At 45.9% G+C, this 14,621-nt stretch overlaps 1 protein-coding gene across 1 annotated transcript; it reads left to right on the forward strand.

Annotated features, from left to right (window-relative positions):
* The first annotated feature begins 1,722 nt into the window (after window positions 1-1,722).
* F3 (coagulation factor III, tissue factor) lies at window positions 1,723-13,434 on the forward strand. Its single transcript, XM_005357212.3, has 8 exons — window positions 1,723-2,013; window positions 2,130-2,240; window positions 2,495-2,638; window positions 3,727-3,832; window positions 7,793-7,980; window positions 9,678-9,859; window positions 10,520-10,679; window positions 12,510-13,434. Exons 3-8 carry the CDS (start codon window positions 2,551-2,553, stop codon window positions 12,644-12,646), a joined length of 861 nt encoding a protein of 286 aa, XP_005357269.1. The 5' UTR covers window positions 1,723-2,013; window positions 2,130-2,240; window positions 2,495-2,550; the 3' UTR covers window positions 12,647-13,434.
* The last annotated feature ends 1,187 nt before the right edge of the window (window positions 13,435-14,621 follow it).

Genomic DNA, 14,621 nt, shown 5'->3' on the forward strand with positions numbered 1-14,621 from the left:
TCTTAACCTGTCCCTTCCCTAGGAAGACAGACGTTTTGAGGAAATTACGCTAAACAGCCATTAAGGCTGTCTATCAACAGTCACATCAGAACCCATGACTAGGCAGATTCTGAATCACCCTAGAATGTAGGCTGCTAGAAAAAAAGAACAGCTCCCAAACTTCTTCGTTCTGCGCTGGAACTACCTCTCCTCTGGTTGGAAGTCCTGGGAGCCAGAAAGGGCTGGCTGTGGGACAGCGCGGAACAATACAGCGGTGCCGGTGCCTTTGGATTCGCATAGATTTGCGTTTTCTCACCAATCCGACCGGCTCACTGCCTGGCTCCTAGACAGAAAAACTTCAGGGACAGAGTGCGTCTCTTGAATGTTAATTAAAACCTTCAGCTGTGTGCATGGCTGCATAATAATCTTCATTGATTCAAACATGCGAGGCACCCCCTAAGAGCTGGTAACTTGTGCTAAGGGCTAAAGGGGGAATATGTGACTCCCCCACCCGCTGAGAAAAGCTTGAATGGGGTAGACTGACAAACTTTGTCAAGTGCTTGATGAACTGGTGAAGCTGGGAGCATGCTCTACAAACGTACACAGGAAGGGCTGAGAGCGTGTCATGGTCATTTGCAGAGTCCTCATCAGCCACATTTCACCACTGGTTATGCAAAAGGAAATCACGCTTTCTACGTGTCTTCATGCATGTGTGTTTTAGGGAATAGCCAACAGGATATTTCTGCCAACAAACAATAGGTTCCCCAAACTGCAAGTGTTTTCCGTGCCATAGCAGGACACTTTTGAGTGTCTATGAATGGAAAAATTGATCATTCTCTGAACCGTTTTCTTGATGCAATCTTGCTTTGCTCGGTCAGGAGTAGAAGGCAAGAGGGAAAGCCCCTGGCATAAGGGACCAGATAGCGACACGTTGTGCCGTTAGGCCAGTGAGTCCATAGGAGCGGCTGGCTGCAGGGTTGGTATTGTAAAAGGATGTCGAGGAGGTTCTGCCCTGTCTGTTCTCAGACATAATCGGGAAGCCTAATCAAAGTCACTGTAAGTGTGACGACAGTTTAGTGCCTTTTTACACTTCTCAGAGCCTACAAGGTGGACCTGAGCTTGACTTTACTGAAGGAAGTGGAAAAAAAAATGTAGGAAGCAGTGTTTCTCAACCTGTGGTTCGCAACTCCTTGTGGGGATTGAAAGATCCTTTCACGAGGCCGCCTAAGACCATAGGAAAACGCAGATATTTACATTACAGTTCATAACAGTAGCAAACCGCATTTATGACAATAATTTTATGGTGGGGGTCAGCACAACCTGAGGAAGTGTATTAAAGGGTCGCAGCGTCAGGAAGGTTGAGAAGCGCTGCTTCTCAGAGGAAGGAATAAGTTGAATACTCAACCAGGAATGAAGAAATCTCTTGACAGGACGTTGGCCAAATGCTACCAATATGATCAGTGACGTCCTCAGACCCGAACAGCTTCACAGCAAAACCTAGAAAAGGAAAGTGGGAAACAAGAGACGAAAACCAAAGCTTTGCGCGGCGACACCTGGCTGCGGCTAGGCTCAGTGACAGAGGTGTGCTTGGCACGGGTGGCCTCTTGGGTCCATTCCCAGCATCTAGAGAGGAAAACAGACAACTGGAAGCCCCAATGTCATTTATTTTTCAGTTTCATTTTTTGTTTCTCTGCATTTTGGAGGAATTCGCTCTAAACCCACAGCTGTCTTCCTCAACGTGAGTGAGAACCATCCTTCCTGGAATCCCCTAACTACAAACGTCAAGCTCAGATTCTCCCAGACTTCAAGCTCCTCAGTCCCTCTCTGAAGCTGGGAACCGGAACCCGGACGGAGTGAGGGTGGGGGAGATGCCAAGTGGCCTTTAGACCTAATCCAGGGCATTTGTCCATGGCAGACACGTGCATTTACTGCATCACCCTGCATAACGTACCAAGGGACTGACTGAATGTTCTGCTAACCACGGGGTGCTCGGGCAGAGTCTTGGAACTGCACTTGTCTACTGGGGATGATCCGGTGAGCCTGATATATCTTGTGCTAAGGGCGCAGCCTTCAAGGAAAGCAAAGGGAAAGTAAGGCTCCCTTAACTTTCAACTCAGGTCCCTCCAACACGACTCCTTTCTCCCTCGCAGACCACCAAGGCTGTTCATCCAGAGATCGGCCCGGCAGCCTGGATCCGCAGCACCTGGATCCGCCTGCGCCGAAGGGGCAGCTGGGTGCTCGACGGCGCTGTTGAATCACGGGTGAGTCACCCCTTTCGGGGTCTCGGAGTTTCCTATGGGAGGAGGCGGGGCAGGGGTGTGGATTGACCGGGAGCCGCCCACCGCCAAGATGAGTGACCGGGGCTGGGGGGCGGGGAGTCGCCGGCCTCGGCGGAGGCGGCGCGGGGTGGAGAGGCTCCCGTGGCCGCGCTGTCCTTTATAACGCGCCCCGCGCGGACCCCGGCAGCCTGGGTAGAGCCGGTACCCATCACCCACTCCCCCCATCGCCTTCGCAGCGCAACCTCCGCGTCGCCACAGAAGCTTTGCGACCTCCCGCCACCAGCCCTAGGACATGGCGATCCCCGTACTCCCGCGCCTCCTAGCGGCGCTTGCGCCCACCTTTCTCGGCTGCCTCCTAGTCCAGGTGGCCCCTGCTGCAGGTGAGTGGCACCGATCATGAAGAGCCCAGAGCACACGGGAAACAGGGGGCGTACCTGGCTAAGTGGGGAGTTGCTGTGGTTCCTTGGGGACCCTAACGTGTCCCGCCGCACCTGTGGACTCGGCTGCGCTTGTCCTGAGGGTTTGAATGAAAACAGGACGGGAAGGTAGTTGATGCCCGGCCCCGTCTTTTGCCGCCACTGGAGATGCCTGCTCTGTGCGTTTACCACGGTTGCACAATGATCGGTGGTTCCTGCTTTGACTTTGAGGAAAGAGCTGCCTAGGAAGTTGGGCCCTTGAAAGTAGCGGGTGCGTAGATCCGTCTCTCTCCAAGTCTGCGTGCTTCCCGTGGCTTGCATTTTATCTTTGACAAGGTGTGCGCCTTCCCGTAGTAAACAGCTATTCTTGTGGCCTTTAGTTTATATCTGACAGAAGCAATTCTGTTATAAACTCAGGCAGACAGAGTTCATGCCCCACATCTACACAATGTTTGGGGCGAGGCAGAGACTGAATGAATCCCGAGGACTTGCAAAAAGAGACGTTAATAACGGAGTATTTTTAATGAAATGGCATCCCACCACGTGACGGGTGCCGCGTGGGTCGCGCATCTACCTTGCTCTCCGTGGGAGTTTCAAGTGTAGAGATATTTTAGGTTACATTGTCAAGTTTGACTTTTTTCGTTTATATACATTACTGAATTGTCTTACCTGTGTGGAACGTGCCCTCTTTCGAATTTATTCAAACCCATCTTTGCGTCTACTTTGATCCTGCGTCAGAAGGGTCTCTGGCACGTATGTAGACCTTGGGTCCTCTTTCCACATCGCTATAAAGTGGGTTTTCCCTTAAATAGTTTAAACAAGGACTTCAGGGTCTTTAGCTACTTCCACGGACTGTGGTGTGGATGTTACCAGGAGCACGATATGGGTCTAGAAAAAAAATGGACACACACACACACCGTCTCTGTTCTTCCTAAGTTAGCGATGTTTTGTGATTAACATTTAAAATGTGCTCCTTCTGATGGCGGTCGCTGGGTAGGTGTTTCATGAACGAAGAAGTGCATGCAATTATAGTTCTCTTGTGTTCTTTGTAGGTACTCTACAGAAGGCGTTTAATTTAACTTGGAAGTCAACTAATTTCAAGACCATTTTGGAGTGGGAACCCAAACCCATCGGTTATGTCTACATTGTTGAGATAACGTAAGCTAAGTTCAAAATGAAAAGATAATGTTTTTGTTCTTACTGACTCTTTAAAACTGTTGCTAGGTCGGGCTGTTCAGCAAACGATAGAGATTTCATGGTATTTTGCCAGGCATTGTCATGTTTCATCAAGGTGGAAATATTTCCATACTTTGAACGGGTATGACAGGAGCTGGGGATGTACCTCAGTTTGTTGAGTGTGCATCTTAGCACTTAAAGCTCTGGGTTCGGTCCCTGGCACTGCACAGAATTGGTATGGTCTCACCCAGGTGGTGGAGGGAGTAAGATTAATAATTCACAGTCAGTCTTAGCTATATATAGGGAGTTCCAGGCCATCCTGCAATATGTGGGATCCTGTAGCAGAATAAATAACTAAACAATAAAAAAGCAAATAAATAAAATGATGTAATTTCTAGTTATTTGGGGGGAAATTATAGGAAAAGTAGTAAGTACGTATAAGCTGTAGAGAGGTGAGCCTAGTCACGCAGGCATTTATAGTGGGATAAATGGCAGCTAATCTCCGATAAGCACCAATATACTTTTCCCGGTTGCTAGCTATCTAGACTGGGGCTCCTGGCATATAGGAGGAATCTCAGTGTCTACACTGCCCTGAAGCAGCATTTGATTCATTTATCTATGGACTCCGGGAACCAAATTTTGGTTGTACTCATTATCTTGGTGGAAGCCGAATTTCTGACTCACTGAGCTGCTTAAAAACACTGAAGGACTGACTGTCTATATCTTCTGCCATTTGGGGACAGCTTGGCTCATTCAAGCCTGTTCACTGATTGACAGCTCTCAGGAATAAATAAGTCAACACTTTAAATCTAAGTATCAGGGTGTGCCACGTTTTCCTTTGACGGTTTTCACACACATTCTTGGCAAGCCTTAGGCTTCTGATAGGATCTAAGAGATATACAAGGAACTTGAGAAATCGAGGCTGCCTGGTGTGAACATTATTTCAATAGCGGTGACGTAAAGACGTAAGAGCATCATTGGCAAAAGTCAAGCATGTTTTTGCTTCTTGGTTTTGCTGTTTCAGCTTGTTCCAAACATTTTATAGTTACAACTCTCAAGTGTGGATCTTTTAAATGTCTGTCTTGTTTTTCTAAATGATCCCCATGACTACTGACAAACCAAAGGGAAGAGAATTTGAGTATGAGCATGCATGCATATATGCATGTATAGCTATGCATAGATATATAGAGATAAAGAAATTTCATAATCTATTATTACCATTGTAGTCAAACTTATCAGTTAAAGGCTGGTGATTTGGTTCAGTGGTAGAATCCTCTTCTACTATGTACAAAACCTTGGGTCCCATCTTTAATCCATGCCCCCCAAATTTAGTTGAGCTGGTAATGGTGGAACATACCTATAATCCCTGCACATCTTGGTCATACGAAGTAAGAGGATTAGGAGTTCAAGGCTACACATATGCTCAATGCCAACTGGAGCTACATAATGAGACCCTGAATCGAAACAAATTCAAATCTTGCCAATTCATATTTTAATAGTTGAGAGTTATTAAAGTTATCAATTTCCTTTATACAGACCTGACATTTGCCTTAGGAAATGCTTTCCTTCTAGATAATAAGATTAGATTATGGGAGTAGCTATTATCTTCTAAATATATCATCTTATTTGTAACGACATTGGAAATATATCTTGGATTGACTAGGTTTTTAAAATGTTAGCCTTTATTAGCAGTAATTTTAAGGGGGTCATTATTGAGAGTAGCAGGGCTTACGATCTACGAACACGAGAGCTCAGGGCACAACTTCGGGATGCCGCAGACTTGGGTATCCTATGAGCCAGGTCACCCTCCTCAGGCAGGCTCTTGCTTCTGAGTTGGCTGATCCTGGAAGCATTTCCATCAGTCAGTGCCTGAGACCTGAGCTAGCTTTCGCCTTTCTCAGGGGAAAGGGGAAAGAGGAACCATAGCAGCCATGTTTCTAGACAGCTCTGGTAATCCAGCAGCGTACGCTGACAGTTCTGGTAATTGCCCAGGCTGCCTGGAACCAAATGTGCCACATCTCTGTTAGTCTGAAACAAGGCTGGGAGGAAAACCTCACTCATCACTGCTTCTCCTGGATCTCCTTTCTTTCTGATCTCCCCACGAAGGAGGCAGCACCTTAACAGGGGACCCCGTTCCCCACCCTCACCCATGCTGCTGAAGCTTGGTTGTGCAGTGCCGGACCCAGGACAGCTCGGTGGTGCCAAAGCCCCTTGGCTGAGCCCACAGCGTCTTCTCTGAAAATAGGCTCAGTGGTAGCTGGGAAGCCTCCGAGGCCCAGCCTCAGCCCCACGTGCCGTGTGCCATCCAGTCCGTAGTGTGTGCTGAATTCGGAAACTGAATTGAGAAGTGTCCAGACACAGTCTCTAACTCAATTAGTGAGTGTCTGTTTGCTGTTGGAACTCCTCAGCAAACTAGGAGGGACTTTTATTTCCAAATTTGGGAAGTTTTTCACTAACCTAGAGGGACCTTGAATACTTTTAAAGTGGTTGTGCTCTTGGCGACACCCAGAGGACCTCACTGGAGAATTTTCCTCTCTTTGACCTGTTGTCCCGGGACGATGTAGGCCCCTGTCCTAAATTTTTTTCAGAGTGCACATGTTCCTACTTGTGAGCTGGGCAGAACAAAACAGCATATCTCTCAGCTGTATGTCCTCGCTCAGAGCCTAGCCCCTGAACAACATGTTTGTCTTATTGGTGGAAAGAAACCATTAAAGCCACCATTGGCTGTTGATATGGAATCAAGGTGCATTTTGGTCATTCTGGATCCAAACAGCCTCTCTATACTTATCATAGAAGAAAAATTGTAAAAATACAAGAAGATAAAATATTCTAATTTTAAAGTTAGTTTGAAGATAAAGGATATTTGTAACCAGGTTCTTTCAGTCTGGTTATGTTTTTGAAGAATCCACTTTTGTGTGGATTTAGATCATTGAATCTACATGTGACTCCCCCGCTCACTGTTGTATCATATTCTATATCTATGTTGAATAATCAAGTCTATCTGTAATAGATTCTCACATAATTACATCCTGTCGTGGTCATCATAAGTGGTTAGTTAGTCAACATTTCTATATGCCCGATATTATGCTGGTCCCTTTGCTCAGGTTCCCTCATGTGCTGTAATCTCTTTAAGGAGATGCTGGATTCTTTTTCACGTGTGTGGTCATGGGAAGTGTGTTTTCACTCTGAAAGCGTAGCAGCCTTACACTTAGCACACACCCAAGTCCCACTGCTTCATAGAGAGATGCAAACCAGAACTCTTGGTCCAAAGAGTGCCCACGTGTTCAGAGCTTCCGTGGCAATAGGGTGGGGGGAAAAGCAAGTTCTGTCCTCTGCCCTGGGAGGCTCCGACTCTGTTGAGGGGGTGTTACCTGCATTGGTTTTCTCTGCTCTTTGAGGAAGCATGTTCTCATTCTGGACTCACAGCTAGCATGTGGTGTGATCAGGCAAACAAACCAAGCTCTACCACTGGTTATTGTGTGACTTTGAAAGTTGTTTAGTGTCTCTGAACCTATATGCTCATGCATTTTTAAAAAGGGGGGGTGGGCCTGGAGAGATGGCTCAGCGGTTAAGAGCACCGATGCTCTTTCAAAGAATCCAGGTTCAATTCCCAACACCCACACAGCAGTTCACAACTGCCTGTAAACTCCAGTCCCAGGGTATCTGACACCCTCACACAGATATGCATACAGGCCAACACCAATGCACCTAAAATAAAATTAATTAATTAATTAATTAAAAAATTTTAAAAATCCAGCAGAGTCAGCCTGGCTTCTGGGTGAGCATGCATTCATGCGTCAAACGCAAAGGGTGGGAGATGCCTCTTCACGTTTCCCTGTGGCTGCCAGTTGGTAGCACAGAGCGCACTGGCGGTAGAAGGCCACCCATCCTGGTGGACACAAACCCTGATATCCTGTCTCTTTCTCTCCTTGCTTCCTTTAGCTCTGGATCTAGAGACTGGAAGAGCAAATGCTTCTTAATCCAAGACACCGAGTGTGACCTCACAGACGAGATCATGCAAGATGTGCACCTGGTCTACCATGCAAGGGTCCTGTCTGTCCCACCAAATAACACTTACTTTGGGGACCCGCCATTAGCAAATGCCCCAGAATTTTTACCTTACCGAGACAGTAAGTAGCTTGGTTGGCAATGTCTTCATTCTTGTCTAGTCTCCCGTATACTCTTGTGCTTTGTGGTCCCTATTGGCCATTAGATTAAACACATATCTCTATACACACAGAGAGAGGCATCTAATAAGTGTGTCTCCCACTCTCTGCAGATGTGGCGGGTGGGTCACAGGATGTGAACCTGTGTGTGTTGATCACTGTACCAGTCATCCACTGTCTCCTCCAGTCTACCCCTAGTTCCTACCAGTAACCGGCTGGAGGTTGCACCGAGGCTGGCCTTGTGGTTTTTACTCAGGACGCTCTGCCAGGAAACATGCCATACACTGAATTTTCTACCCCTTCATCTCAGAGGTCCTAGTTGAGGATTTTCCCCCCAAACGAGCACAGATCCACAGGGAAGCTCACTTGTGTCTGTAATCAGGCACGTCCGTTCCCCAATCAGCTGAGCTCCATCTGGTCTCGAGATGAGCCAGTACCTGCCAGCTCTGGGCTGGCCTCCCTCATGTTGGGTTTGAACATGTGGCATTCTATCGTCTGCACCTTTATCCCAGTGGGCTAGCCTGCCCTCTAATAAGGAAATGCAAAGAATTCCTGCCAAATACGAGATTTTTGTGTGTTTTTGGGGTGGGGGGGGGAGGGCAGGACTGCGGTTTAGAAGCAGACATTTCATGAACACAGGAAGCACATTAGGAGGACTGAACTCCGCTCCTCTGCAAGGCCTGCTGGTTCAAACTAAAGCATTGCATTTTTGGCGCTCCCATCTGTACCCCTCTGACGGCTCTGAGATATGGATGATGGGACTGGAGAGGGACAATTGGCCGGAATTCTACTTCTGAGATCTGTGCTCATGGTCTAATTACCCAGATGAATGTGACCATCTCCCTAGAGTCCTCGTTAACAAGCCTCTCTCTTCAGACTCCTTTGTATTTTTACCCGTGGGTTTCTGCATGGTACCTTCATGTCACGCAGGCTCACCGACGATCATTCTCCCCCAGCCATGATTATCCTTTATAGTTCTTGAGTGTTCAGTAATCCATACCAAATCCTCTGTGGTACATGACAGAGCCCACATGCTCACACACACACTCACACACGCACACACACACTGTCCTGTGACTTGCATAGAGTGAGGACTTACTTGGCCATCACATAACTAGAGCACAGGAGAGGTAACTGAACCAAGAACCAATGACTTAGAAGAAATTCCTTGGTGAAACAGGGACACTAGACCTCTAATTTATTGCACATAAATTATGGAAGCTTGCAGCCATCCACACATGGTCACCAAACTCTAGAAATATGGCTAATGCTGCCAAGATGAAACACATGTCGGTTTTTGAAAAATGTAAACTATCCATAAAGTGCTTATATTTGATTGCATGTTCAAATGTTAACCTATTAATGGGTTAACAATAATAACCCTATTAAAGCTTATTATTAACTTTAGTTCCACCAGCTCCTTCTCACATTCCCTAATGCCTGTGAGGAAAGCTCTCCTTGTGTGTGAAAGCGCTGCTGTGTGCTGTCTTGGGACTCAGCTCTAAGACCCCAGCTACTGGAGCTGATTCTGTACACATAGAACATCTGTACAGATGTTCTCTGTGCGTGATGGGGGAGTTGTCAATGATGATAACTCAATGATCTTTTCTTTGTATGGATTCTCATTTCCAACCAAGGCAATTTGTCTCTTTCCATTTCAGCAAAGCTCGGACAGCCAGCAATTCAGCACTTTAAACAAGTTGGCCGAAACCTGAGCGTGACGGTAGAAGACACTCCTACGCTAGTCAGAAGGCCGAATGGCACGTTCCTCACCCTGCGGGATGTTTTTGGCAAGGACCTGAGCTATGGACTTTCTTATCGGAAAGAGACAAGCACAGGCATAGTGAGAAGTTTTTCACTCATTTTGATGCCTTCCTTTATAGACCCTTCATTCTCCGCAGTCCGGTTCTTTCCCAGTTCAAATGTAGAGGAATAGGGCTTGACGTGGTGGTATGGACGACAGGTCCTCATTCTCTTGCCACTTTTGTTAGTCACCCTGTGCCCTTGGGCAGGCACTTTCAGAGATTCCAGTGTCTCAACCAACAAGCTGGGCTGGATAATCTCCAAGGGTCCTGTCCTCTCCCACATACTCATACTGGGGATCCCAGAGGGGAAAATGACTTATTAATTAATTTGTGTATGCACGTGCATGTGTGTGTGTGTGCAAGCTGCTTGTGATGCTGGGATTGTTACCCAGGGCCTTGTAACAATCTCTTTACCACTGGTTCAGTAGTAAATTCTATCTCTTTTTCCTTCAGATAAAAAGAGGGGCTGAACTAAGTTGGATTTACCCAAGTTGTATCTTTTCAGCCTCGGTGAAGGCATCCTTAGCAGTTATCAGGAGTTACTGATTAGCCAAGTAACTTCTAATCCTCCTCTGTCAATGATGTTATAGATTTTGCTTAGAGCCCGGTTTTTTTTTTTTTGCCTTCCTTGGTGACTAAATAAGGGGAAAGAAGTCACTCTGAGCCTAGAGGAAACAAGAACTCTTATCTTTCCACAGAAACCAATCTATACAGACACTAATGACTTCTTCGTTCAAACGGAACACGATGGCAGCTACTGCTTCACTGTCCACGCTCTGATTCGCTCCAGGAAAGATAATCAAAAGAGCCCAGAAAGCAGCACCGAGTGCACGGACCAGTGGGAAAGTATAATGGGAGGTGAGTGGCCGTGGCTGTCAGTGGCCGTGGCTGTCAGTGGCCGTGGCTGTCAGTAGCCTGGGAGGCTTGGCTACCCCAACATGTTCCTCTATGGTGCAAACATTCGGGGAGAAACGACTTTAGGGTTTCTTTTTGGGTTCTCTTTGAGGCATCTAGAAGTGATTCCAAGTGGCCCCTTTGGTTATCAAGCACTTGCCTGGGCACTTGCAATGGACCAAATTCTATGGACCACTGGGTATGCAGAGCACAGCTAGGCCTTAAGTCTTCGGTCACAGCCATCTTGGCCTCTTTCTCCTGGCAGCATGATCTGGGCGGCAGTGGTCTCTGGACATGGATATTTTCAGGGCACCTATGAAGAACTGTTACTACAGGGGATGTGTGTGTGTGTGTGTGTGTGTGTGTGTGTGTGTGTACACGTGTGCGCATGCGTGCACATGAACACACACTCTGGGTGCCCAGTGTCGTGCCTGGAAGCCTGAAGGTATCCCTCTAGGCTTCGGCATGCTATCAGGGAAGAAGAAGCAAGGGGCAGTAGTAGTGGCCTGGCCCCTCTTGAAGTTTCAAGTCATTATGTTGAACCAAGTAAGCCAGACTCAGAAAGACAAAAACCACATTTTTCCTTCTATGTGGAAACCTAGATTTAAAATTATATACATGTGTGCATTTGTGTGTGTATATGTGTGTGAATGTATGTGTGTATATGTGTGTGTATGTGTGTGTATATGTATGTGTATATGTGTGTGTATGTGTGTATATGTGTGTATGTGTGTATGTGTGTGTGTGTATGTGTGTATATGTGTGTATGTGTGTATGTGTGTATGTGTGTGTGTATATGTGTGTGTATGTGTGTATGTGTGTGTGTATGTGTGTATATGTGTGTGTATGTGTGTGTGTATGTGTGTGTGTATGTGTGTGTATGTGTGTGTGTATATGTGTGTGTATGTGTGTGTATGTGTGTATATGTGTGTGTATGTGTGTATGTGTGTGTGTGTGTGTGTGTGTGTGTATGTGTAGGTCATGAAACTAGAAAGGGGGCTATGAGAGAGAAGGGAGAGTTATAAGGGGGGGATAATGGGATAGATGTGATAAGAGAGAAGAGGGGTGGCCTGTCTAGGGGGAGGACTGGAGAGAGACAAAGGGACATGGGGGCAAGGAATGAATGACAGCAAAGTCTAATTGCATGTAGTTATGAAAATGCCATAATTAAACCCATTACCTTAAATGCTAACCTAAAAAAGACAATTTTTTTAAATGCAAGAACACATATAAGCATTCTGCCCTCTTACTACTATTGGCAGGAAGCTCCCCCCTCCACTGGGCCCCACCCCTGGGCCAGCTCCTGACCTATAGGCCCCCTAGGTTCCCCTTCCAAAGCCTTACTCTAATTCTGCTGCCTCGGCCTCTGTCTGTTTCCCTGTCTCGTCTCTGTACTCTGAGGTATTTCCAAGGCTTCTACCAAGAAACCTCCTTCCTCCACCAGCCAGCTAATGTCTCTTCATCTCCTGCAGGAGTAGGCTTGTCTCTTTGCTCTTCCCGTTCATCTTCTATTATAACCTCTGCCACCAAACTCGGGGTCCCTTTTGTCTACCTTTCCAATGCCTGCTCTTCCATCCAGCTCTGGCAGCTCTTCTCTAGCCGAGGAGCACTGGGTGACTCATTTAATGCTCCAGCCATTCACTGTCGGTTTCTCTCAAGCATATGAGGTCAGGTAAACTCTTTCTTAATCTAAGCATGGTAGGAAAACTGGAAGAAATAGACTTCAAAAAAGCAGGAGGGTGCAAGTAGGATTTGAGCCTCCAAGTTGACTTTGATTTGATTTTTTTTTTTCAGAAACACTCATCATTGTGGGATCAGTGGTGTTCGTGGTCACCATCTTTATCATCCTCCTGTCCATATATCTGTGCAAGCACAGAAATGGCAGAGCCGGGCAGAAGAGGAAGGAGAACTCCCCGCTGCGCTCGGTATAGAGGCAGGAGGCTGAGGCTGCTAACTACCACACTCCTTGAACGGCACTGTTACCAAGACCTCTGATGGGAGCAGAGGACGCGGAGCTTGAAAACCCTGGTTCAGAAAGGCTCCCTTTGTGACCTGCTATTCCAGCCACCACTGACTCCGACACTAGCATTTGCCACTTTCGAATGTACTGAACGGTACGGACTGGTTAACACTACGGCGTCTTTTGCACAAATGCTTAGACTGTGTATTATATACTACACTCAGGAAGACACTAGGTCAACGGGGGACAGACGCCTTTCATATAACCCGGGTGGACTTTTGGGAGAACCTTTGAGAAGCTGATTTCATAGGCTACAGTACGGTAAAAGGAAATTGGATGGACTTTTCTAAAGCTGTCTTTCTGTAAAGTAGTAGTTGGTTTCTTTTTTCCCCCCTTTTAGGTACTTTTGAAAGTTCAAAGCAATTGGCAAACTTTCATATTAATGTGTTAAGTGCAGAATATTTCTGCTTGGGGCATCTTTCTGCTATGTATTACAATTTAGCACTTTAACTGACAATGGTGGGGATTAAAGATTTGATAGCCAACTCTATTTTTATAGGACTACTACACAAAGAAACTACATTGAGTTTTTTATGATTTAAGGTACCTAAAAGTGTCTATGGTTAACACTGCATATATTTATATTAATTTTAAAGGTGTTATATATGGGATTTTCTATGTGTATAGTTTCTATTTGTATATATTGAGATAATTTATTTAATATACTTTTATATAAATAAAGGTGATTGGGAATTGAGACTATCACATTTATTTTTCCATTTATTATTTACGACTTGGTATTTGCATTAGGTGACTTCACTGCAGTGATCCCAAAAATCTTAGTGGCTTACAACAATGTAGAGTTTTCACTTATACTATAATTGTTAAGTCTTGGTAGATGGTAGCTCCTTATAGTGTCTTCCCTTTGCAAGACCCCAAAGCAAGCAGAAATCTCTATCTGGATCAGAGCAAAGGCAAACACACACATACACACACACACACACACACACACACACACACACACACGAAACCAAAAACCAACCAACCTAACAAAAAAAAAAAAAAACCCTGATTGCTGCACCTTCAATGTTTAAGCCACTTCTTAAAAATAATTTTTTAGGTTATAATTGATGGAGGTGGGTCTTGTATCTTATTTGTTGCTTTCATTGGTTCACTAATAAAGAAAACTGCTTGGCCTGATAGGACAGAAAATTAGGTAGGCTGAGTAAACAGAACAGAATGCTGGGAGAAAGAAGCCGAGTCAGGCAGTAGCCATGATTCTCTCACTCCAGACAGACGCAGGTTAAGATCTTTCCTGGTAAGCCAGCTCGTGGTGCTACACAGAATATTAGAAATGGGTTAGATCAATATGTAAGAGCTAGCCAAGAAGAGGTTAAAACTAATGGGCCAAGCAAGCAGTATTTAAAAGAATACAGTTTCCTGGTAATTATTTTGGGTAAAGCTAGCTGGGTGGTGGGACGCAGCCCCGCCGCTCCTTTCAACATATAATATAATTACATCATGTCCCCGCTTCCTTTCCTCCCTCCAGACCCTCCTGTGTAAGGCTGCCCCTTGACCCTTGGTCTCATTCAAACTCATGGTCTTAAAACTTCTGGTCCGTACTTTGGTTCACATGCCCAAACAAGTCATGTGACCATGCCTGACAAGACTTGACCTTCTGAGAGGGACCGTAAGCCCCATATCGATGGGCAGGGATACAGTCTTACAGAAAGAAGAAAAATGCTGTAATCTAGTACAGGCTTAGATTTCTTCCCACAGTTACTTGCGTTGTGGAAGAGGCTAAAAGAGAAAGAAAACGGCTTTGGATTATTACGTTGGCAAGAATTAGAAGGATCAAAAAGGGGGCAAGCTGATTGGAACGAAGTCTCTAGATCGTGAGCTCTTTGAGGGCAACCACTGAGTTTAGTTCTCGGTTTAGACCTCAT

Source organism: Microtus ochrogaster, chromosome 21 (assembly GCF_000317375.1).
Source record: "Microtus ochrogaster isolate Prairie Vole_2 chromosome 21, MicOch1.0, whole genome shotgun sequence".
NCBI lineage: Eukaryota > Metazoa > Chordata > Mammalia > Rodentia > Cricetidae > Microtus > Microtus ochrogaster.

Coding starts and splice junctions, on each gene's coding strand:
- F3 (XM_005357212.3), top strand. CDS start 2,551: ATGGCGATCCCCGTACTCCCGCGCCTCCTAGCGGCGCTTGCGCCCACC. Junction 3,833..7,792: donor GTCTACATTGTTGAGATAAC/GTAAGCTAAGTT, acceptor TGCTTCCTTTAG/CTCTGGATCTAGAGACTGGA. Junction 7,981..9,677: donor ATTTTTACCTTACCGAGACA/GTAAGTAGCTTG, acceptor TTTCCATTTCAG/CAAAGCTCGGACAGCCAGCA.